The sequence below is a fragment of the Hippocampus bargibanti genome, linkage group LG06 (genome assembly GCF_051943395.1).
Source record: "Hippocampus bargibanti isolate YZ-2025 linkage group LG06, ASM5194339v1, whole genome shotgun sequence".
Taxonomy (NCBI): domain Eukaryota; kingdom Metazoa; phylum Chordata; class Actinopteri; order Syngnathiformes; family Syngnathidae; genus Hippocampus; species Hippocampus bargibanti.
In genome coordinates, this window is record NC_142739.1 from 23,663,929 (window position 1) to 23,689,824 (window position 25,896).

The window sequence follows — 25,896 nt, forward strand, 5'->3', positions numbered from 1 at the left end:
GAAAGCGCCTTTGCCGACGTCGTCGTCTCAGTGGAAGCGAAGATGTTGACTTTTAAGTTGAAGAAACAGTTTGCTCGACCGCGCTCGCCTGCGCCATGGCAACTGTTGCGCATGCGCATTAGACCTTAAACAACGACCTGCTTACTTTCACTGGCCACAGTGTACTGATATTCAGTCCCGACAAAAAGTGGATTTTACAAAGATAATTATGATCAATTTTGATTAACACTTTTTATAGAGGCTGTATTTTGCAGAGGTGGAAATGTTTACGATATTTGTGACTGAAGGAGGCCCCTAAAATACTTGAAACAACTAATTCAGGGAGATGCAATATACGTACGTAGTTCACTACTGTGATATTCGACTGAAAATCACAGTTTAAATGATGCCACTTCAATAAAAAAATTGTTCAATTTGAAATTAGCAAAAACGAATTAAAAATATCCAAGGATAATGTACAGAAATCATGACTGTTTTGTATTGTCAAATCACAAAGTATGTACTGTAGTATATAATATTCTTAACTTTGGTTTTAAATATCTCTCTTTCTCACTGTACAGTGGAAATTTGATTTTTTTTTTAAATTAATGAATCGAATGTAATACTGGATCCTCCGGTTTCCTCCCACACTCCAAAAACATGTTGGCAGGCAGAATAACAACTCCAAATTGTCCCGAGGTGTAAGTGTGAGAGTGACTGTTGTTCGTCTTTGTGTGCCCTGCGATTGGCTGGCAACCAATTCAGGGTGTCCCCCGCCTCGTGCCCGAAGACAGCTGAGATAGGCTCCAGCACCCCCTGCGGCCCTAATGAGGAATAAGCGGTACGGAAAATGGATGGATGGATGTAATACTGGAATAAAATGTGTAACCTGAGGCCTTCAGTAGTGCTACGTTTGAATCAGTCAGCTCTGAGTGTGGTGTGATATTACTACACGTCCAATAGATGGTGCTGTTAGACAGGAAATTACTTGTGACTTGAAGAAACAAGACATATTGTCATTAAAATGTTCTCATTTTTACGATGAATGTGTGGATTCGTGATAACCTCATAACATTGCAATATTATTTGCTATTTTTACAGTTTTACGAAGAAATGTTTTAAACCACACAGAATTGAACCAAGTATCACTGGACTGTGAGTGGAACGTGCTAACCACGCTATATTAGTTATCTATTAGCTAGCTAGCTACCTGACTTATTCCGGGTTGAGCGACACTGGCGCACGTGGCTGCCGCTGCTCACCCACAGAGAAACGTATCCTGTGACTGTAAAGTGACCTTGAGAGTTTTGAAAGGCAGTTATTAATGAAATGTATTATTATTATTAAACTCTTTTCAGGTAGCTAAATAGTAGAAACTCTCAGTATGATGCTGCACATCATTATAAAAAAAATCAGCAATTAAAATAAAAATGCATGAATGCAGACCACCAAGATACCATGCGGAATTCTTGAATTATTGATCATGCTCTGTAGTTGTTCAACAAAGCTGTTCAGCTCAGGTCTGTTCTTTACTCCCTTTATAATGATTATGAGACACTCTATGAAAAAAAAACATACACATTGTATTTAGAAATAAAAGTGCAAGGATTTATTTTTTTTACTGTTGCACTAATAAAAAAACAACATCCATATAAACAACAGTCTGTACAAGTAACATTCATTGTTTTAAAGAATTCACAGGCTTGTGTCGTGGCCACAGGACTGAATCGGTCCAACATCACTGAGTTCGGGTGTCGATGCAGATGAAAAACGAGATAAAGAAGTCAGTTATTGCGCTGGGCTCTCTGACTCCGGAGACTGCAGAAATTCGTATGGATCGTGAACCATTTCGGACTGTGACGGACTCCCTATTGATTACATAAAAAAACATTTAGTTCAAAGTCAAGGCAATGGATCACGTAGCTAGACTTAAAATTGACAACATGGCTGCCTACCCAAGTGGTGCTGATCCCTCTCGGAGGCGTTGGAGAGGGACGACAGGTTAGACGAAGGCCTTGAGCCGACTCTGTCCACCTGAGTCTCCTGAAACTCTTGCAGGAGCTTATCAGCTTCTTCAAAGTGCTGCTGACCCTCCTCGTTACCTGGTTCTTTCTTAACACCTTTGCCTGGAATAGGGATCCGACAAATCAAGTAAGGAGTGCTTTTTTGGGAAAATAATACACAAACATGACCCACATGAGCAAGACTTCAGACTTTTAAGATGGCTTCTGTCTTTACAGCATCCAGTGATTGTTATCAGCATGGACCAGATCTGACTGGCGGGTGAGAGTTCCTATCCATGGTGATATACAGGTACTACTCAGAATATTAGAATATCGTAAAATAGTTCTTTAAGTAATTGAACTTCAAATGTGAAAATAATATATTATTTAGACTCATAACATGCATTGCAAGATATTTCAAGCTTTGATTTGGATTGGATTAGCCTTAATTCGTCTCGCAGTGGAGTTTTTTTTACATTTCACAGAAGCAAAGTTATGAAAGTATAAGGAAAGAAAGAAGTAGAAAAACAAAATACAGGAGCTGCTGGAAAGGCAGCCACTTTCACGGTGCCATCTTGAAGTAAAAAAAAAAAAACAAACTAAACTAAATAAATAATATGACAACACAAAGACACAGAGGGTCATTCATTCTTCAGCACTTGCTGTACCCTCTTTGTGACATGAAGCAGTTCTCGATGAAAGAGGAGTGGATCAAAGCATGCGTTTCACCAGTGGATCAGGGATGTCATGGTGGAATGTGCACGTCTACTGCAAGCTAAATGTTGAAATCAATTTGTTCCAATTTTGATTATGGTTTACAACTTATGAAAACCGCAAAATCAGAGTGTCAAAAAATGTGAATATCACATGAAATAAACAGAAAAATGAGTTGAAATCAATGAAATGGCCCAACCCTGGTTCAATGACCATGGGATTCCAGTGCTTGATAGGCCAGTAAAGTCACCTAACCTCAACCCTATCGAAAATGTACGGGCCATTTCGTCAAGAACAAGATGAAAAACATGACACCCGCACACTTCTGTTTGAATGTTCACTGATTCACCTATTAAGATTTGATTGTATGCAACCTATTATCGGCTGTTAGCTGCAAACTGTTCATGTCATGTCTCACTACCTGCTATTTATACATTTTGAAGATTCAATACATTTTCATAAATTGCAATTGTAGACGTCTTCCGCTGGATATATGGACAACATACCTAACGTGTTGAGAATGGATATATCAAGAGACATGTCAGGATAGTTCTTCAAGGACATGAAGTCCAATACTGAACTGCTCTCTCCAAGACCAGTGCCATCCACCATCTAAACACACAAAAAAAAACGATAAAATGAGTCAAATCGTGGATGTCATTTGGTTTAAATGCAACCCACCTGCATGTCGCAAATGCCTGCCTTGTTTTCGTCAGGTTTCAGCATCATGTTCCTTTTCTGAGAAATAAGCATTAAAGGTTACAATTCAGTTACTTCCACATCGAAAAATGTTTTTCCTCTGGCAGATGCCATTAGAGTGATACCTCAGCTCACGAACTTAATTTGTTCCCAGAAAGTGTGTGTAAGTTGAAAAGTTCGTCTGCCGAACATTTATTTCCCACAGGACACCATTAAAATGAGAATAATCCGTTCCCAGGTCCCCATAAAACAGGGGTGTCAAAGTCATTTTTTGCCGCGGGCCACATTGTAGTTATGGTTTCCTCTCGAGGGCCGTTATGAATTTGGGGAACCCATTAGAATGTTTAAATCCCTTCAAATATTACATATAGAGCACACAGCAAATTAATGAATAACTCGTTTTCAAATCTGAAGTCAAGAAGAATGACTTTTATTGTGGTTGACATCCAAAAATATGAAATTTTGGCTCAGATTTTAGCAATCATCATGGAATTTAACAAGTTTGATATGCTTTCGCGGGCCGAAAAAAATGATGTGGCGGGCCGGATTTGGCCCGCGGGCCTTGACTTTGACACCTGTGCCATAAAACATAATTTTTGACTAAGTCTTAAAATACACAAAATATACCTTATTTTATGTATAATAAATGTGCTATTGTATTGTAATTAAAGAAATAAACTGTACAGTATAATAAAGTGGTTTTATTTTCCTTTATGATGGTCGTTGATGTAGTTGCCTCTTGATATCGGAGTGAAGTTTCCGTGCTTTCTCGGTGATTGGATTGGATTGGATTGGATATGCCTTTATTAGTCTCACAGTGGAGAAATTTACATTTCACAGCAGCAAAGTGATGAAAGGAATGAAAGTAGAAAAATAAAATATATGAGCTGCTGGAAAGGCAGCCACTCTCGCGGCGCCGTCTTGAAGTCAAAAGAACAAAAAAAACTAATTAACAAATAATATGACAGCATAGAGACAATATCACAAAACAAAGACACAGAGAGACATTCATTCTTCAGGACTTGCTGTACCCTCTTTGTGATGACATGAAGCAGTTCTAGATGAAAGAAGAGAGGATCAAAGTGTCTTTCCACCAGTGAATCAGGGACATCATGGTGGAATGTGCACGTCGACGACAAGCTAAATAATACCCTCACTCACGCTGTCCCCTGCTAGTTGCTTTTCGTTAATCCAAATCAACAGAAGTTTTTCAACCTCTTGTATTGCCTGAGACCGTTGCTTGATAACACAGAAACACCCTTAGCCACACGTAGCAATAGTCGACTGAGCATACTGGTACTGGGACGCTAAATTCGTGTTTTTCAATGATCTCCTTCTGTTCGCCCATAATTTTCTTTTGTGTCTTCTTCGACTTCACACTATCCTGATGTGGGGTCTTTTTCGGTCCCATAATATCAAAGTACTACACTCGTAACAAACCACATCTGCACCCAAAAGGGGGTGACAAAAACTAGTCCGCAACCACCATGGCGCTCTTCAACCGAATGCTGATGAAACCATCCACTCCATTCCATCAAGCCATCAACGACCATCACAAAGGTAAATAAAACAACTTTATTATACAGTACAGTTTATTTCTTTAATTATAATACCATAGCACATTTATTATGCATAAAATAAGGTATATTTTGTGTAGTTTCAAGGCTCTGAAAATTAGAAAGTAGAAAATTATGTTTTATGGGGACCTGGGAACGAATTATTCTCATTTTAATGGTTTCCTATGGGAAATTACTTTTTGGGATACACACTTTTCACCTTACACACTGTCTGGGAACCAATTAAGCCAAAGTATCACTGTAGTTGGCGGGTATGAAAATATAGCGAGCCACATACCTGTCGGATATGATTGGCAGCTTTTGTGTGATCGCCTCCTGTCATTTTATCCAGAAGTCCATCAACCCATTGCTTGGTGACATTTCCACAGCCCTGGACAAAGTCCAGTATACTAAGAGTGTTGGGAGAAAGGAAATAGTCCATCAAATGAAACTGGTCGCACTTGTATTACTCAAAGTCAGTATTTTTCAATATTGTCTACCTCAGAGCACATTGTACCCCGGTTTCATCTCCATACGCCGAGCACAGCATGTCAGACTCATCGGGTAGCAGGTCTGGAAAGACCGAGTTCTTCTGAAGGCTCTGAATATTGTAGGCACTACTCAGGAAAGTCACTGCAATACAAAAGACATGATTTCTTAGATGTAAGGAAATTTAAGGGAGAGCATTTTAATATGAACCTTTATGTCTCCTGTCGTCTTTGAAGCCAAGCGTCGTTAATCCGGGAAGAAGCTTATTTGACAGTGAGCTCAAGTCCACTTTGTGGGTCTCTTCTTCTGCAAAAAGGGAAAACAGGTATGGGTTTTATTTTTCTTAACTCATTCGCTCCCATTCCTGAATTTATACAGGAATTGAAAAGCATGACGTGGAGTGACATTCCTGAATTTGTTCGGGTTTTTGCTTTTCTTGCGAGGGGCTGATAAAGCGCTAGTCAGACCTCTCGCAATGTTTTTTTTTTTCCTTTCCACATGGGAGTAGCATTTGCCTTTTGTCCATGCTAGTTCTTTGTTACAGCTTCAGCTATATACATCAATATGTATTGTATTGTATTTTGTTTTGGGTATTTTAGATGCTATAAAACGTTTTTCTGATGTCAGTTAGGAAACAAAAAAGTGACGTCGGTTGTCCTTTCAGGGTGTTTCTGTGTTGTCTAAGCAACAGACTCAGGCAATAGAAGAGGTTGAAAAACTTCTGTTGATTTGGATTAATGAAAAGCAGCTAGCAGTGGACAGTGTGAGTGAGGGTATTATCGCAGAGAAAGCACGTCAACTTCACTCGGATTCATCAAGAGGCAACCAGGAAGTTCGTCATCCATTGACAACTACCATCACAAAGGTAAATAAAATGACTTTATTAGACAGTAGTTTATGTCTTTAATTACAATACAATAGCATATTTATTATACATAAAATAAGGTGTATTTTGTGTAGTTTTAAGGCTTATTTCGTAGAAAATTATGTTTTATGGGGACCTGGGAACGGATTATTCTCATTTTAATGGTTTCTTATGGGAAATAAATGTTTGGAAGACGACTTTTTCGTCTTCCAAACATTTATTTCTATTTTTTTTTTTACACACACTTTTTGGGAACTTGTGCGCCATCTTGTGCATTTTCAGGGAGTCCAGACGCCTCGAATTGATACGGAAGGACTTCGATTGCAAACATTTATGCTTTTCTCTTCAGAACTATTTGAATCATATTCATAACTGGATGAGTAATAAGAAAGTATCTTCTCCGAAACTGAACTTTTTGAAGCGATTGTTTTGATTCTGGAGCAATGCAATTTGTGAAGGAGTATCCTGGCGTGACGTCACGAACAAGGGGGCGGGACTTTCAGAATATCCCCAGTTCCAAGCTCATTTTGTGGCAGTTTTATTGATGTTTTGCATTTGACTAAAAATATGAGCCTGCACGTTTTGGGTATTTTAATGCTATAAAACGTTTTTCTGATGTCAGTTAGGAAACAAAAAAATGGTGTTGGTTGTCCTTTAAATATGTTGTATTTTTTAAATTTTCTTTTTTATTTTTTACATAAGCCTGCATTTGTCGAGTAACTGGGATATTCATGATGTGAAATTTGTCCAATCGAACTGTCAAACAAGAATTTGGATGGACAAATGGTATCAAACCTTCCGCATCAGGATCCAGTTGATTGACGACATTGTACACAAGAGACGTGTCGGACTCTTTCTGCAAGTACCCAATCTGAAAGCAATGAGCACACACCGTATCAGTGTAAATAATGCTCATACACTGGAAGCATGTTCCTATCGATTGACCACGGAATGTACAACACCTTTGAGTTTGGCATATATCTGTTGATTCGATCTCGGGCTTCATCAGCAGAATGTTCCACCAGGGCTAGGACGTGTTCCTCTGCAGTGCTGTCAGTCAGACTGCAGGCGTTCCCCTCAGGCTCAAAAAGGTAGCTTAAAGAAATCAATAGAAGCCACGAGATGACATTGTTAGGTCAGTTCGCCAAAATCAATTCCTCTTCCAGCAGTAAAATTGAAGTTTAAGAAAAAATACATTCCGAGGTAACTTACTTCATGTCTTTCAGGGGTTGTTTTTTTGACTTTTTGGCTGATTCCACCGGCATAGGTATTATCTCCGCTGGAGGTAGATCAGATGCAAGTTCTTCATCTCCTAAAATGGCTGCCATGTCCTGCATGAAAGACATGCTGCGCTTCAAAACCAACAGGCGGTCCTGACAACAAAAATTGGAAACGTTTAGCGCTCCATCCATTTCCATCTGAAATAAATATTTTACATGAAGAGTACCGTATTTACTTTACTATAAGGCGCATCTAAAAGAAAATCTTTTTTTTGTCAAAAACTGACCGTGCGCCTCATAATCCGGTGCGCCTTATATATGGAAATCGTTTTAAAATACAGTGATCCCTTGGCTTACGAACTTAATTGGTTCCCAGACAGAGTGTGTCAAGCGAAAAGTGTGTCTCCCAAAAATTAATTTCCCATAGATAACCATTAAAATAAGAATAATCCGTTCCCAGGTCCCCATAAAACATCATTTTCTAAGCCTTAAAACTACACAAAATATACATTATTTTATGTATAATAAATGTGCTATGGTATTATAATTAAATAAATAAACTGTACTGTATAATAAAGTCGTTTTATTTACCTTTGTGATGGTCGTTGATGGCTTGATGGAATGGAGTGGCCGGTTTCCTCAGCATTAAACACTTGATGTGAAACGTAACCTTCTTCTTTCAGCATCTTGAGGACTGATCCCTTGTAGGTGCTTTCACTGAGATAATTTTACCTTGTTTCTCATGAATTCTGTTCTGTTTAGCTGGCTTGATAGCTTTTTGCATCAAGTGTACAGATGGCTTGTGCGGGTTATTTGTGGAGCCTAATTGATGGGAATTTTAACCTTTCAGTCTACACTCTACCTTTGAACTATCAAAGTTGAAACGAGTCCAAATTCCACTGTTTTCTATCCATTTTCTCACTCTCTCTTTGTAGTCTGCCAATCTATTTGTATTTTCAGCTCTGTGTTTCTGTAACCCCCCCCCCCCTCACTGCTGCGTTATTGACCAATCACATGGCTTTAACCGAATACTGTGGGCGGGGAATAGAGGACAAAAATGAGTCGGCTGCCATTTCCTTGTTAGGAGAACGGGCTCGTTCGCGAAAGACACATCACTCATTGTGACATTCCGTATGTATCCCGAAAAAAGTTTGTACGCCAAGGTAAAATTTTCATAAATTTAACATTCGTAAACCGAAAAGTTCGTAAACCAAGGGGTTCGTAAACCGAGGTATCACTGTATGTCATTCATTGAAGGTGCCCCTTATAATGCGGGGCACCTTATTTATGGAAAATGTTTTTAAATGTCATTCGTTGAAGGTGTGCCGTATATTCCAGAAAATACGGTACATAGAGTAAAATATTCCCAAAACAGTTGCGGATGATCTTCAATGCATTTTAAAATGTACATTTTAACGTTATTTGACCTCCTCCATATTTTTAATGCACACAACCAAACGCTCGGTTAACTCAGACAATTCCATCAAGCTCTTTTCTTACCTTGCTCATCATCTTAAATCCAGTATGTAGAAGTTTCTTTGCAGCCTTATAGTAAACCGTTTCTGGGCGGTTATAAACCATGGCGTTGTCACACATCAGCTTAAAGTCTGCCTGAAGAACAAAAAAATGGATTGAGACAGGCAGAATGTAAAAATCTCATTCCAATTTGTTTTTTTAACTCATTCAGTGCCATTCCTGAATTTATTCGGGAATTGAAAAGCCATTCCCAAACTTGTTTGGATTTTGGGTTTTCTTGCGGTTTGGTGCGGATCAAGCAGTCAGACCTCTGGCAATGTTTTTCCCTCCCACAAATGAGCACTATTTGACTTTTGTACAGCCGCACTCATTTCAAGATCATATAATTCCATATAATTTAGGAATTACCTCTTTTTTTCTAATGAAAGAAGAGCGTATAATGTTTATTACGCTGAATTGAATGTTTATGTAGTCCTAAAACTCAATATTCTGTGGGTCCTGCAATTTGAGTGAAAATGACAAAAAATGGCACTGGAGTGGACACATTTTTGCACATCGTCTGGCAGTGAATGAGTTAATCCAAGTGAGAATTTTGACCCGTGGTTCTTTCTGTAAAACCTAATCCCACCTTGAATTCTGTCACTGTGTTGTACTCATTGTTTGAAATCTTGTCTTTCATAGTGCTGAAGTCCATTGGGTGTTTGATGATCATTGAGTAATTGGGAGCAATCGCATCAGTTACTGGGAAGGCAAAGAAACCATGGGCATCTTTTCTGTGAGGACAAGACGCAAAAACCAAGGTAAGTGCAACTGAGACCAATTTCTTATTGACATTTGCAAACACGAGCCAACTCGGGTTACGTTTGTAAATTGTAGCGTTTTTTCGACACAGATCTAGCCCAATCGCAGAGTTTCTTCCATGCACTCACCTTTGTAGCTGGCGCAGGAAGTGCTCAAGTAAAAGCTGCCGAGGAGTGGACTCATTCTCTGAATCGAGCGAAAGAATTATAAACGTAAGTATTGTCATGACACATTTTGATATTGTTTATGGAATTAACATAGTGTGGTCCTTGCCATGCTGTGTCCGACATGCTCGCACTGGCCTTTCTCCTTGGTGCTCCACTTCTACCTTCACACTGGGGTGAAATTCCTCAAATTCTGTCTCATTCTCAAATTTCTCCTTCTTCCTTTTCTTTTCTTCTGGCTGATTGATAATGTCATTCAAAATTCAGCAGAAGTCAGAATATCATGTCACTTGATAGGGTTACATTTTTATTCCTCACCTCGACTTTGATGCTCATAGTTTTTGATATTGTAAATGGTTCAATTGGTCCACCGGTGCTAACGGTGGTAGCAGGTGCTGATTCTAATTCGTTCTGCTCTCGCTCTCTTTTCTTCCTTTTTTCCTCCTGTCAGATGATAGACAAGACACTATTCAAACAAACAAACAAACAAACAAATGTATTTGACACTGATATGGAGGTCTCATATGACCCAACTGACCTTTCGTCGTTTTCTTTCTTCATCATCCACATATTTGTCCTTATCCTTTTCAGATTTTTTCTTTTTCTTCTTCTTTTTCTCTTTGTGGCGCTCGTGGTCTGATTTGTCATCGTAGTAACTTGAGTCATGGCCCGAACCGGAGAGTTCCGTCACTTCAGTCCCTCCGACTTTGAGCACAATCTTCAGCGGCTTCTCCAATGCCTTATCTTCATAGTCTGAAAATAAAATGTAAAAGAAAATTTTACTTGCTGAGCCAACGATACTGGATATGGAGTTATTTTATGACATTTAATGGCTTGTTCAAATGTTACGTAAAAATAATTTATGCCTTTTCACACAATTGAAATCCTCTCAAAATAGTCTGTCCAATGACTTTTTATTTCTTATGTCGTGTGAGAAAACGGTGCCACCGTGTGGCTGCCACTCGCAGGTCAACATTTATCCTAAAATGTTTATTTATATCTTAATGTTTTCCTAAATTGTTATTTTTGCTGGAGTCTCTCAGTCACATCTTTAGCTGTGAAAGTAATGTTTTTTTTCCTCCTACGGACTTCAGATGTTCAACCCTGAGATGTCATATTTAACTCTTGTCTCTTCTTGCATATTAGATTTAAAAACACGGTGCAATCATTTTGTAGAAGGCTTTGCAAATGTGGTTCTTAATAGTCTGGCCCACATTAAAAGGGAGATCTTGGAGTTTGAAATTTCAAAATATTTGGTACAGTAGCTGCACGCTTCCTCGGAGATTTGTGTCTTTAAGGTTAATCGCGTATTATAATGAACGACGAGTTAGAAATAAATTTACTGATGGTGGGCATGTTAATACTTATTTAACATAGATGAATGTATTGACAGCCTCCTGAAGCATCTATGAATGAAAACAAACTGGATTCGTTCCATTGCCAGTAAATGAGTCAAGCACAAAGATAGCAGCAACAACAACGGTGTAATAATCGTTAACTGGCAAAATGCTACCATTGCATTCAATTACCATCAACTGTTCTCCATTCCGGTTTATGTTTCTTGTGTTTCTTCCCCATGTCACAATATTTACATAGACGTAGATTTATTCAGTCTGTGTCGCAAGCGTACTCGTTAGCATCGGCGTTAGCATGAATAGAGAGGCTAACCGGAAACGACGCCACGCGATCGTGTTTGATATTTCCGTTTTCAAAAGCAGCGCGCTGAATTCGAGTCTTTGGATATCACCGGGCTGTCCTCATCTCAATAAAGCGTCAGTGTCACTTCTGTGAAAGCACATTTAGGTAGGTATAAATTTACCAATAAGTTTGTTTATGCTCTTTTTCATCGCTACGCCATGAAAAAGAACAGTTGGCGGTCGTACAAACTACCATAGCTAGCTTGAGGGGGGCAACCGGAATGTACCATTTGTCATACTCGAAGCACTTTGGATAGTTTACAATGTTTCCATTTGTCTAATTCGGAGAAAATTACGAGTTGTGAACCCCGAGTATATATGTTTCCCTTCGTAATCATATTCTGCTGTCACCAGGAATGGAAGGTGACGATATGGAAGCGAAAACTCCCAAAACGATCGATTTGGAGGTCCACGTTAAATCCCAAAGGTGTGGTATTATTTAGGTTACATCCTTTAATTGTTTCTTTTCCCTGCTCAGAAGTTGTCGCTGCATGTGTTTTTTTCCAAACGTACACCAAGCACACTTATTTGTTCTATAATTAATTTCGTAACATTAATACTACTACTACTCCTGCATATCACCAAAATTATTCATAATTAATTATTCAGAATGATTTAAGATTATCCACCCACACGCGTCTGTTGCTGTGTTTAAATCTGTTTATGTGTTTTCCAATCTTTATTGTATTTTGACAGCTTCATGCCTCATGCATGTTAAGTTTCAGAAATCATAAATCGGTAGAATGTCGTACTCGCGACTGTAGTGCGTGTTAAAATAACGTGAACGGAACGTTACAAAAGTGTAAATTAGAAGTAAATAAAACACAAAAATGCGTTCATTGTTTATTTTTAAGTTCAATTAGGATTAAAATGTTTTTTTTCTCCATTTACACCTTACAAAAGAACTCTCTGTATTGTGTCAATAGTTGCTTGTGAGTATTGTGAATATTGTGGTCAAAATCTGGAGTCTCCCGACCACACTGTGAGACTTAACATGTATGCCCGCTGTGTGTCTTGTTGGTATTGTAGCACAGCTAAAGCGTCTGAGGTGAAGATGCACGTCCAGGCTCTGCTAAGTCGTCACAGCATGGTGTTCGGAAACTACAAGTGGACTGAATTTGATGAAGTCTTCTTGGACACTCATGTGGAATCGGTGGCCATAGTTGACCGAGAAGAGATGTCATCACAGGTAGTTTATTTGAGCTTGATGGCTAAATATGGGAGTCACCCTTTGTCATTCTTGCTTCTCTACCTTCAGCCCCTCGATTTGACGAGCTGCACAATTTCCTTTCACATCTTCACTCTGAATGAGGATGGTCCAAGCACATTCAGTTTTGAGGATGACGAAGAGCTTTCAGCGGCGAACCACTGGTTACTTCCAGCAGGTGTGCTCAATGTGTCATTGATGACTGTGGTATACATGTAATATTTGCGTTCTGTTGAAATATATACTGTATGAATGCGTTATAATTGAAATGCCTGGTTCTAAGTCCAGGTTATTTTTGCGTAGTTTTCGAAAAACAACCTGTCATAACTCAGAATTAATTATCCAGATGTGTGTAGCCTATAAGCCAAACCATTTCAGTTATTTGGTATCTCTGCTTGAACACCAGGTAGCACCATGTCAAAAGAATGTATATGAATAATTTTAATGTCGGACTTCAGGCTCCTGTGTTGCATTTTGGAGTTCCCACACACAGACAAAATGCATCCCAACACTGAAGACAGACTATTGCCTGAATGACTCTGCACCCATCCCACTTTTCATGTCTGTCCAGACACTCTCCAATTTACGAACGAGATATGCTCTGAACGGTCATTAGTAAGATGAATTTGTTCATAAGTTGCTTCAGCGCTATATTTTGTTTGGGGTGTATGTTTAAGGCTTATACAAGTATAAGTAGTTTTATAGCATCTAAAATACCCAAAAGACGCAGTATGATATTTTTATTCAAATGCAAAACACCAATAAAAATGACTTAAAGTGTCCAAAATCTGCAAAAAAATTGAGCTGCAAATTGGGCATTTTCAGAAAGTTCCGCCCCCAGATCGTGACGTCACGCCAAGACGTCTTGCATTGCTGGAGAATCAAAACAATGGCTTCAGATTCGGAGAATATACTTTCTTGTTACACATCCAGTTATGAATATGATTAAAATAGTTCTGAAGAGGAAAGCATACATGTTTGCAATCGATTAAAGGAGTCCTTCCGTGTCATTTTGAGGCATCTGGACTGCAATGTAGCATCCCAGAAAAGAGGCAGAAAAATGGCGACCAGCTCCTGTCAGGAATGAAACAGCTCGTTTCCACAGGCTGATAAATTACTTCCATGGAGCTTGGACGCCCTCTTCTGGTGGCTTTTGGGTGCAACACAAGGTTTTCAGACCAAACAAGTACAGCAAAATACATTGACGTGATGGAAGGACTGCTACAATGAGTCTTTTTTTTCGGTCAGGGGGGTTCCTTTAGTACAGACTCATCACCAACTCAAAAACAAGACTTCCTGAATATTCAGCACAAGTCTTAAAACGTAAAATATAGCTATATGCGGTGGAATCTTTGTAAAATCCGCTCAGTAGAAGTCATTTGAAGCCATTTTACAAATTATGGACACAACTTGTACGGAGACGTCGGTTGTCCTTTAAGGCTTGTATAAGTAACCTGTATTGGTTTGTACTGAAAAATAAAAATGTAATGAAATATATGCTCTATAAAGATATATACATGTACAACTGGAGAGAGTACTACATATGTTACGACGAAAAATGTTTGTATGTACCGTTGTTCGTAACTTGAATGTTCGTAAGTAGGGGTGTGTCTGTATTCCTATAAAATTGATTTACAAACAATGGAAAAGTGCCCCACGAAGTACAGATTGTCACGTTTTAATTTTCAGATTCTCTGCTTATATCTATGAGTCAATGCATCTTTGATTTAACATTTAATTTTCACTTTTTAAAACGACAAACCTTGGAGGCATTTTCAATGCTTTTAATTATTAATGTCAAGTCATTTTCTCTTTTTTTCCTTCTTTACCTCACAGCTGATTTCCACGGTATTTGGGAGAGTCTTGTATTTGACAGCGGTGTCAAAACTCAGGTAAACCACAACGTCAATGAAGTAATCTGATCTGTCAATGAACTGAGATCTCACATCACGAGTTGTGAACACGTTGTAGTTATTATACGATCATTACATTGAAAATTCAAGTGTGAACAAAGTACAGTGATACCTTGGTTTACGAACCCCTCGGCTTACGAACTTTTCGGTTTACGAACGTTAAATTTATGAAATTTTTACCTGGGCATACAAACTATTTTTTGGGATACACACGGAGCTGCCACAATGAGTAATGTGTCGTTCGCGAACGAGCCTGTTCTCCTAAAAAGAAAATGGCAGCTGACTTTTTTTTGTCCTCTATTCCCTGCCCCCAGTCGTCGCTTAAAGCCATGTGATTGGTCAAGAGCGCAGCAGTGAGGGGAGGTGGTTTAAATATTAAAGAGACAGGCAGATGACAGAGAGAGAGAGTTTCAAAATGGATAGAAAACATTGGAATTTGGATTTGTTTCAACTTTGATAGTTCAAAGGCAGAGTGTAGACTGCAAGGTTAACATTCCCATCAATCAGGCTCCACAAATAACCCGCACAAGCCCTCTGTACACTTGATGCAAAAAGCTATCAACCCAGCTAAACAGAACACAATTGATGAACTAGATAAAATGATCACAGAGAAAGCACCTACAAGGGATCATTCCTCAAGATGGTGAAAGAAGAAGGTTACGTTCCTCATCAAGTGTTTAATGCTGATGAAACCGGCCACTCCATTCCATCAAGCCATCACCGACCATCACAAAGGTAAATAAAACTACTTTATTATAGTGTCCTGTTTATTTCTTTAATTATAATGCTAGACACTCCAACGTGGTGATCTTAACTACCTCCAACGTGACCGAAAAGATTGACTTGGCCTTTCACTCCATTCCATCAAGCCATCACCGACCATCACAAAGGTAAATAAAACTACTTTATTATACTGTCCTGTTTATTTCTTTAATTATAATGCCATAGCACATTTATTATACATAAAATAAGGTATATTTTGTGTAGTTTTAAGGCTTAGAAAATTAGAAAGTAGAAAATTATGTTTTATGAAGACCTGGGAATGGATTACAGTAAAGTCTCGTTATATCGATATCGGATATATCGATAGTCCCGGTTATATCGATACTATTTCTATGCACGCACGGAGAAAATTACATGCAAACAGGGTCGGATATATCGATAGTCCCGGTTATATCGATATTTTTTCGGACTCCCTTGAATATCGATATAACGAGACTTTACTGTATTATCATTTTAATGGTTTCCTATGAGAAATTAATTTTTGGGATACACACTTTTCGCCTTACACCTCTGTCTGGGAACCAATTAAGTTCGTAAGCCGACTGTACTGAAATTCAAATGACTCTGGTTTTCTTCCAGCTACTGGACTATGTCACAACAACAATTTACTTCTCGGACAAAAACGTCAACAACAACTTGATTTCGTGGAATCGTGTTGTGCTGCTGCACGGTAACTATTGAAATTACAATTTGTTGTGGCGCACTTCACAAGACTTTTCTATTTTCTGACATTCAGGGCCCCCAGGCACCGGGAAAACATCTTTATGCAAAGCTCTTGCCCAGAAGCTTTCAATCAGAATGTCAAGCCGGTGAGAAGACCTTACTTTAATTAAAACAAACTCGGCTTCAAACGCACTTGCTGTTTTCACTCCTGCCTTCTCCATGCAGGTACACGTATGGACAGTTTATTGAGATAAACAGCCACAGCTTGTTCTCAAAATGGTTCTCCGAGGTAAATTCGCTCTTTCTTGGTTCCTGTGAAATGGATCCTCTCTTTGGTTGCTCACCATGTTTCTTTGTTTCAGAGCGGCAAACTGGTCACAAAGATGTTCCAGAAGATTCAGCAGCTTATTGATGATAAAAACGCTCTTGTGTTTGTTCTCATTGATGAGGTAAAGAAAACGCAAATCGAGCTGAATGTCAAGTGGAAAACATGTTTTCATGCTGATTAACTTATTCACTGCCATACCCAAATTTATTCAGGAATTGAAAATATGACATAGAGCGCCATTCCCGAATGTGTTTGGGTTTTAGTTTTTATTGCTGTGGGTGCCGATAAAGCGCTAGCCAGACCTCTTACAGTGTTTTTTCCCTTCCACAAGGGGGCAGCATTTCCTTACTTTCTACGTTCGCACTTTGTACCAGCTTCAGCTGTTGTTAAAGTACTACATAAACCGATATGTGGTATTTCATTGCATTTTGTATACTCGCTCCCATTTCAAATCCATATAACTCCAGACCCATACAACTTAGGAATTAACCATTTGTGATGAAAAAAGACAGTCTCAGGTTTCTTACGCTGCATTGAATGTATATGTTGTCCTAAAACTCAATATTCTGTGGGTCCTGCAATTTGAGTGAAAATGACAAAACCCCTGGCACTGGAGTGGATACATTTTTGCATGTCTGGTAGTGAATGAATTAATGGACTTAATAGGAAACATAGGTTGGTAAAAAGTACAAACCATTTAACTCATTCACTAACATTCCCGGATGTATTGGGAAATTGAAAATCATGACGTGGAGCGACATTCCCGAATGTGTTCGGGTTTTTCGTTTTTCTTGCAGGACGTGCGGATAAAGCGCTGGTCAGACCTCTGGCAATGTTTTCCCTCCCCCAAAGGGGCAGCATTCACCTTTTGTACAGCTGCCCCCATTTCAAGCTCAGATAACTCCAGACACATAACTTAGGAAGTCACTTTTTGTTCTAATGAAAGAAGAGAGTCGAAGATTTCTTACGCTGCATTGAATGTTGACGTAGTCCTAAAACTCAATATGCTTTGGGTCCTGCAATTTGAGTGACAATAACAAAAACCCTGGCACTGAAGTGAACACATTTTTGCATATTGTCTGGCAGTGAATAAGACAAACATGATTTTTGCTTTGAAAAACTATGCAGTTGAAAGTTGTCATCAAATGATAATTTGGGCATGACTCAGTTGGGTCACAGCGCAATGAGTTGCCTGAAAGGTAAACATTTTGTTTGACCAACTCTTTTGGTAAAATATGCCAAATAAATCCTGAGCAAATTAGAGCAACCAGCTACGCTAATTTAGCCAACATCAGATGATGAACTCAATGTGTCTTTCACTTTTTTCTTTTGCTTTTAGCAAAAGCAGATGGTTTAATTTTGATACCGAACTTTTATTTCGATCTTACTTTGACTACTTTACATTTTTGTCAATCTGTTGGGTTCGATTTTGGAGGCCTCACTGTATTGTCCACCGCGTTCGGAAATCAACGTGTAGATATTGTTCAAAGCTGTTGTTTTTTTAATTGATATTCACATCATTGATGCTGCTCTGACCTCAACCATGAAAATTAACACCATCATTCGGATGTGTAGCCAACTTTGGGAAAAAGGGCGCTGGGTACATCCCAGATTTGAAGTCAACCTTATTAACAAAGAAATATTCACACCTAGGGACAAACTAGTCTACTGTGAATCAACACAATGTTTTGGGGGATGTGAGAGGAAGCTGTCCTGAGAAAACAATGCGTAAGCACTGGGAATGAAAAAAAAACTCCACATTGGATGACATCAGCCAGGAATTGAATCCAGTAATTAAAATCTTTGACATGCTCACCACTATCGCACAATGAAAGGGAAATCACCGGTTAAAGGACAACCAACACCATTTTTTGTTTCCTAACTGACATCAGAAAAACGTTTTATAGCATCTAAAATACCCAAAATACGCAGGCTGATATTTTTAGTCAAATGCAAAACATCAATAAAAATGACTAAAAGTGTCCTAATACTCCCACAAAATGAGCGCAGAACAGGGAAGATTCCGAAAGTCCCGCCCCCTTGTTCATGACGTCACTATTGGTCACACACTGCCTTGCTCCAGAATCAAAACAATGGCTTCAGAGCATTCAGCTTCCGAGAAGATGCTTTTTTGTTACCCCTCCAGTTCTGAATATGATTCAAATTGTCCTGAAGAGGAAAGCATAAATGTTTGCAATCGATCCTTCTGTCGAAAGTCCTTATGTATATGTAGCGCCCAGAAAATGCACGAGATGGCGCACAAGCTCCGTTGGAAATGGGCTGATTTGTCCGCTGGGAATTTGTGTAAACTTACACCTTCTTTATGCGTGTTACCGCAATTGGCTGTGACACACAACGATTCACCATTGCGTTACTTATGTATTTTCCCTTCTAATTTCACAATTAACACTGTGTTTTCAGATGAAAAAAAAGTACCCAGAATGCATTGTGTGTCGCTTTCTATGTCACGAGCGTTCCCTCCGTGACGTCACTCAGGGCATCGTCATCAACTATAAAACAAGACTTCCTGAATATTCAGCGCGAGTCTTAAAACGTAAAATAGAGCTATATGCGGTGGAATTTTTGTAAAATGCGCTCGGTAGAAGTTGTTTGAAGTGATTTTACAAATTATGGACGCAACTTCTCCGGAGGTGTCAGTTGTCCTTTAAGGGGGAAAAAAAGTGGACTCTGTGTGTAGTCCACAATCATCTTAGTGTGCATTGAGAAATTTAAACTACCTCAAAAATGTATCTGAAAAAATATGCATCCAGGGCTGTATTTTCTCCCAAATCCAAAGGTGCTCTTTGTCTTGTGTCACTGATGGTAGGTGGAGAGTCTGACAGCAGCAAGGAACGCTAGCCAGGCGGGAACGGAACCGTCTGACGCCATCCGCGTGGTCAACGCTGTCCTCACTCAGCTGGACCAAATCAAACAGTCGGAAAACTTGACCTAGCATTTTTTTGGCCCTTCCAACCAACGTTAACTTTCATGTTTATATTCTAGACACTCCAACGTGGTGATCTTAACTACCTCCAACGTGACCGAAAAGATTGACTTGGCCTTTGTAGACAGAGCGGACATTAAGCAGTACATCGGTCCACCGTCTGAGAAGGGCATCTATAACATATTTCTTTCCTGCCTTGAGGAGCTTATGAAGGTATGAGGAGTCATTCACAAAGTGAAAGTTGCGTCTGTGTAAGCTCTCAGCCGTACAGGAGTGGTCCATCGATGAAAAGGTTTCTTCAGCCGTCATCTGTAGTACTTCTTTGAAGGTGTCGGATGTTTCGCTCCTCATACGAGAAGCTTCGTCAGCGAACACATTTTTTTGATAGGGACCTATTAATGCAGAGGTCTGGCGACGCCACCTCTGGACATTAGGGATATATATATATATATATATATATATATATATATATATATATATATATATATATATATATACACACACACACACACACACACAGTGATACCTCGGCTTACGAACGCTTCAGCTCACGAACGTTTCGCCTCATGAACATTACATTCGCGAGCACATAGTCTTGGCTAACGAACTAGTTTTCGGCGGACAAACCAAACCACACAGCGCCACGGTGGCTGGCGGACTAGTTTTCGGCGGTAGAACACCAAACCACACGGTCGAACAGCGCCACGGTGGCTGGCGGACTACTTTTTCACACACACTTTCTTTGAGTGCAGACATGGTTTGTTATCGAGTGGAGTACTGCTGCTATAATGCGACAGAAAAAGACCCCACCACAGGCTAGTGTTTAGCCAAAGAGGACACAAAAGAAAATTACGGTCGAGCAGAAGAAAAACACGAACGAGTTGTGCGTTTCTGTGACTTAGCGTCCAGGTACCAGGACGCTAAGTCGACCATTGCTACGTGTGGCTAAGGGTGTTTCTGTGTTGTCTAAGCAACAGTCTCAGGCAATAGTCGAGGTTGAAAAACTTCTGTTGATTTGGATGCTAGCAGGGGACCGTGTGAATGAGGGTATTAATGCCGAGAAGGCAACTACATCAATGACTATCACAAAGGTAAATAAAATTACTTTATTATACGGTAGTTTATTTCTTTAATTACAATACAATAGCACATTTATGATACATAAAATAAGGTATATTTTGTGTATTTGTATTTGTAAGGCTTATTTAGTTGAAAATTGTTTTATGCGGACCTGGGAACGGATTATTCTCATTTTTAATCGTTTCTTATGGGAAATAAATGTTTGGCAGAACTTTTTGCCTTACACACACTTTCTGGGAACCAATTAAGTTCGTAAGCTGAGGTATCACTGTATATATATATATATGCTACCAGCAAAATGTTTAGTTTGCTGACAAAGCTTTTTGGATAAGGAGCGAACGTCCAACACCGACAAAGAAGTACAGATGACGGCTGAAGAAACCTTTTAATCGAAAAATGAAAGTTAGCGTGTGATGATCATGCCTCCTTGGTGTGCGCAGTGTCAAATCATTTACCCGCGGCAGCCGCTCTTCACCATTTTTGAGCTGGAAACCATGGGCTTTGCCATGAGCCACGTATCCGAACACAGTCTGACCCTGAGGAACATTGCCCTGTGAGTACTTTTTCCCATGATGCATCGGCAGCTTTTCACTGGGCTCTTTGGAACATTTCATTTGGTTCTTTCCAGAAAAAGCAAAGGTCTGAGTGGAAGAACCCTGAGGAAATTACCCTTTCTCGCTCATGCGCTCTTTGTGAAGGTAAGCGTTGAAATGAAAGCCAGAAAAAAAAGCTTTTAAAAAATAAGAATTGTTTCATGTTGTATCATGCCGTTTTCTCTGCAGACACCCAGCGTAACTCTGCAAACATTTCTAAAGGCTATGGACCAGGCAGTGGATAAGCAAAAGGAGGAAAAGGCAAACCTAACAAATGGTGTCTGACACATTTCTAAGCTAGCAACTTCAGATGTTTATTTATGAAGCATCATCAGGTAACTTGGTGCTGAATGTTTACACAAATCGATTCAGCCTCAGAATGTTATCGTTCGAGAAAAAAAATGCTGTCTATAAGTTTGTTAGTGCTACAGACCAAACAATTTTTCTTGCGTAAAGACTTGTGCCAGAGTTGGAACATGTTTTACATGAACGTATGTTAACATAATAGTAAAGTCAATATTTGTCTGAAAAACATCCAAACCCATAAATGAAAAATCAGGTTGGCGGTAACGCTGTGTACCTTCTTGTGCCACATGACATCTTACGCAGTGACGATTCATAACGTTTAAACTGCGTATGTTGGCGCCGTGACAGAAAGCACTAAACCGGTTTTCCATTGCAGGGTTTTAACTGTGATTTTGACTCCACCCGGTTAATTTGTTCAGATCCTCCATTTTATGTCAGACAAATTTATCCTATTATCCGTTTTGAATACCAAATTAAGAAAATCCAAACGTCTAACGCCTCATCTGAGGGGAGAACTTGAGTTGTTTTTTTTTTACTTTTTAAAAAAGGGACATATGGTCCATATTTATGCCAACAACTAACATTTGAACTGCTGAAAGGCTGTTGTACAGGAAGAAAAAAAAATAAAACATGTATTTGTTTACCCCGCAGTGAAATAGTTTAGTCACCAGATGGCGCCCTTATGCTATTTGCAAGCTTCCATTACTTTGTAACATTACCTCTCGAATTCCTGTTGTTTATGATTAGGCCTAATAGGGCAACGTTAAAAAGTTACCAAATGTCGTCTTGTATAACATTTTTCAATCGGGACTTTTCGGGACTCGTGCAAGTTGTCATAATAAGTCTCGACAATGTGACCCGCGGTCTCATTCCCGAGCTTGTCTGGCATTTGCTGCCTCCTTTGACTCCCAACACATAACTGTCACAGGGCTCCTGATACGCATCAGTCATAAGCGGTGTTTATATGAAGAGATCAGTGGTGGCATTGTTCATCGGAGGCATGTCTCACATTCTGTGAATACTCTGCCTCTTTGCATGTCAGCTGCAGAGTACAGACAATGGGCTCTTTGTTTGTTGGCCGACAGCTTTTTTTTTCTCTCTTTACAAAACTTCAAAGGTTTCCGCGGAATGCCAAAGGAAAGTTCATCTTTAATCCCCTTCACACAATCACGCCAGTGTCACCTTCAAAACATCTCTGCTCGGATTGCCAGGCTAAAAAACAATTGACACGGTGTTGTACGATCCAGTCTGTCATTAGGATCAAACGAAGTTTTTTGTACTCTAATCAGACACATCTTAAAGTATTTGAATCGGATTCCCATCTACAGTGATACATTGGCTTACAAACTTAATTGGTTCACAGACAGAGTGTGTAAGGCAAATTGTGTATCCCCAAAATTAATTTCCCATAGGAAACTATTAAAATTAGAATAATCCGTTCCCAGGTTCCCGTAAAACATAATATTCTACTTTCTAATTTTCTACGCCTTAAAACTACACAAAATATACCTTATTTTATGTATAATAAATGTGCTGTGGTATTATAATTAAAGAAATGAACTGTACTATATAATAAAGTCATTTTATTTACATTTGTGATGGTTGTTGATGGCTTGATGGAATGGAGTGGCCTGTTTCAACAGCATTAAACACTTGATGAGGAACGGAGTCTTCTTCTTTCACCATCTTGAGGAATGATCCCTTGTAGGTGCTTTCGCTGTGATCATTTTATCTAGTTCATCAATTGTGTTCTGTTTAGCTGGGTTGATAGCTTTTTGTATCAAGTGTACAGATGGCTTGTGCGGGTTATTTGTGGAGCCTGATTGATGGGATATTTTAACCTTGCAGTCTACACTCTGCCTTTGAACTATAAAAGTTGAAAGAAGTCCAAATTTCACTGTTTTCTCTCCATTATCTCTGTCGTCTGCCTGTCTCTTTAATGTTTAAACCACCTCCCCTCACTGCTGCGTTATTGACCAATCACGTGGCTTGAACCGAAGACTTGGGGCGGGGAATAGAGCACAAAAAAAGTCGGCTGCCATTTTCTTTTTGGAGAACGGCCTCACTCTGTCTCTCTGTGAGCCCCCCTCCACTCACTGCTGCGTTATTGACCAATCACGTGGCTTGAACCGAAGACTGGGGGCGGGGAATAGAGGACAAAAAATGATTCGGCTGCCATTTTCTTGTTCACGAACAACACATCACTCATTGTGGCGCCTTGTGTGTATCCCGAAAAATAGTTCATATGCCAAGGTAAAGTTTTCATAAATTTAACATTCGTAAACCAAAAAGTTCGTAAGCCAAGCGGTTCGTAAACCGAGGTATCACTGTACTCTCAAAAGGCTGCGCTGAGAAAGAGCGTCGATGCGTATGTAGAACTGTCGCGGTTTGGGATTGAAGCGGATTTACGTGTGACAGGAGACATGAGACATGTAGCCTCACTCAAGATCAAAGGCAGAAACAAATATGCATAAACAGCTGAAAGAGAGGAGAAGAACCATCAGAAGGATCTTATAACCACACCACCAAGAGTTGCCAGACAAGCTCTGTCACTTCTGATTTCCTATCAGGTTTAGATTACGTTATTATTTTCATTTGTTCTTGATAAATATAAATAAGTACGCCGATGCGTATGTGGAACTCCCGCGGCTTGAAAATGAAGCGGATTTACGTGGGACAGGAGATGTGAGACAATCTCTTTTCATCAATGGATGCTACAGCTTCGTGTTTGCTTTCAACATTTAGCTTGTTGCACATTTCACCATGACGTCCCTGATCCACTGGTGAAAAGGATACTTTGATCCTCTCCTCTTTCATCTAGAACTGCTTCATACAACAGAGTGTGCTTAAATTTTAATGACTGTCCGTGTCTTTTGTGTTGTCACATTATTTGTTATTCAGTTTTTTTGTTGTTGTTTTGACTTCAAGATGGCACCTCGAGAATGGCTGGCTTTACAGCAGCTCCTGTATTTTGTTTTTCTACTTCTTCCTTTCCTTTCTTCTTAATTCCATCACTTTGCTGCTGTGAAATGTATTTTTTTTCCCAATGTGAGACTAATAAAGGCTAATCCAATCCAAAAAGCCCTCATGTCACAAGGACACATGCCTGTTAAGTGAGCGAAGCTGACGAGATGGACAAATACAACTGGAATAGCTTCAGTAAATCAAACCGTAATTGCTCTCTGCCAGTTGTGATCTTCTAAAAGTAGCTGTCAAAGGGTAATTAAATAAGAGGAAGAAGACGAGTCAAAAGACTCTTTGTTTCAAACTTCTTTTCTTTTTTATTTCTTTTTTTTTTTAAACTCGCTAATCCAATGACAGAAAAAGCCCAAACAAAACAAACAGTTCGGTGTTTCATGTGTAAGTCGCTGAAAGCAATGGAATACGAGTACACGTGCCAATGGTGATTCATTTACACCCATGCCGGCGGGCACATTCATGCAAAAAAATAAAAATAAAAAACAATGGAAAACACCACTCATTTGGTTTTGTTGTTGTATTCGTAAACCTGACATCAGTGTTTTTCAAGACTATAAATACAAACATCTGAAAATCAGTTTTATGTTGAACATTAACAGGGCTGTAAGAAAACCCTTGAGAAACACATGCTATTAAAACAATCCCCAATCACATCGACCTTTAAAACTGGTCTAATTTTTATGGCGGACCATTTGTTGACAAAATCCCGGCACGTGCATCTGTCTTCGATGTTTTGATGTTGTACGTGCATGCGCTTACATGACTTCAGTATTTTCCGTAACGATGGTAGCGGTGATATTGTTTTTAAAGGACAACCGATGTCACTTTTTTGTCTCCTAACTGACATCAGAAAAACGTGTTATAGCATCTAAAATACCCAAAACACGCAGTATGATATTTTTTATTCAAATGCAAAACACCAATAAAAATGACTTAAAGTGTCCAAAATCTGCAAAAAAAATGAGCTGCAAATTGGGCATTTTCAAAAAGTCCCGCCCCAAGTTCGTGACATCACGCCAAGACGTCTTGCATTGCTCGACGTCATGGTAGGTATCGTCACTGACAGAGAAAGCGAAACACAATGCATTTTGGGTACTTCATTTGATCTGAAAACTTTGTGTTGATCCGTGTTAATGGCGAAATTAGAAGGAAAACACATAAATAACGCGATGGTGAATCATTGTGTGTTGCACCTAGACTACTATTTGATACTAGTTGAAACAAATTCCCAGCAGACAAATCAGCCCATTTCCAACAGAGCTCGGGCGCCATCTTGTGCATTTTCTGGGACGCTACATTGGAGTCCTGACGGCTCGAATTGATATGGGATGACTTCTTTAATCGATTGCGAACATTTATGCTTTCCTCTTCAGAACTATTTGAATCATATTCATAACTGGATGAGTAACAAGAAAGCATCTTCTCTGAATCTGAAGC

The 25,896-nt window shown here is 39.3% G+C and overlaps 2 protein-coding genes across 4 annotated transcripts; one reads left to right on the forward strand and one right to left on the reverse strand.

Moving 5' to 3' along the window:
- Positions 1-1,297: 1,297 nt before the first annotated feature.
- brd9 (bromodomain containing 9) lies at positions 1,298-11,648 on the reverse strand. The gene is made up of 17 exons (XM_088999101.1): positions 11,496-11,648; positions 10,505-10,719; positions 10,285-10,410; positions 10,076-10,205; positions 9,931-9,988; positions 9,630-9,774; positions 9,026-9,136; positions 7,518-7,678; positions 7,268-7,400; positions 7,101-7,176; positions 5,651-5,746; positions 5,452-5,584; positions 5,250-5,361; positions 3,378-3,434; positions 3,203-3,308; positions 1,935-2,105; positions 1,298-1,847 (listed from the first exon to the last, which is right to left on the reverse strand). Exons 1-17 carry the CDS (start codon positions 11,542-11,544, stop codon positions 1,768-1,770), a joined length of 1,959 nt encoding a protein of 652 aa, XP_088855227.1. The 5' UTR covers positions 11,545-11,648; the 3' UTR covers positions 1,298-1,767.
- trip13 (thyroid hormone receptor interactor 13) lies at positions 2,024-25,100 on the forward strand. 3 transcript variants are annotated; one of them, XM_088999103.1, is made up of 18 exons: positions 2,024-2,130; positions 2,220-2,292; positions 5,677-5,765; positions 9,683-9,801; positions 9,894-10,014; positions 12,018-12,090; positions 12,693-12,852; positions 12,922-13,048; positions 14,707-14,762; positions 16,146-16,236; positions 16,303-16,375; positions 16,455-16,518; positions 16,592-16,678; positions 19,385-19,491; positions 19,561-19,714; positions 21,022-21,134; positions 21,210-21,279; positions 21,364-25,100. In XM_088999103.1, exons 6-18 carry the CDS (start codon positions 12,020-12,022, stop codon positions 21,457-21,459), a joined length of 1,269 nt encoding a protein of 422 aa, XP_088855229.1. In that variant the 5' UTR covers positions 2,024-2,130; positions 2,220-2,292; positions 5,677-5,765; positions 9,683-9,801; positions 9,894-10,014; positions 12,018-12,019; the 3' UTR covers positions 21,460-25,100. The 3 variants fall into 3 exon arrangements, with proteins under 3 accessions (XP_088855229.1, XP_088855230.1, XP_088855231.1); XM_088999104.1 differs by lacking the exon at positions 12,018-12,090; XM_088999105.1 differs by lacking the exons at positions 2,024-2,130; positions 2,220-2,292; positions 5,677-5,765; ... (1 more) ...; positions 9,894-10,014; positions 12,018-12,090 and adding an exon at positions 11,681-11,769.
- Positions 25,101-25,896: the final 796 nt, after the last annotated feature.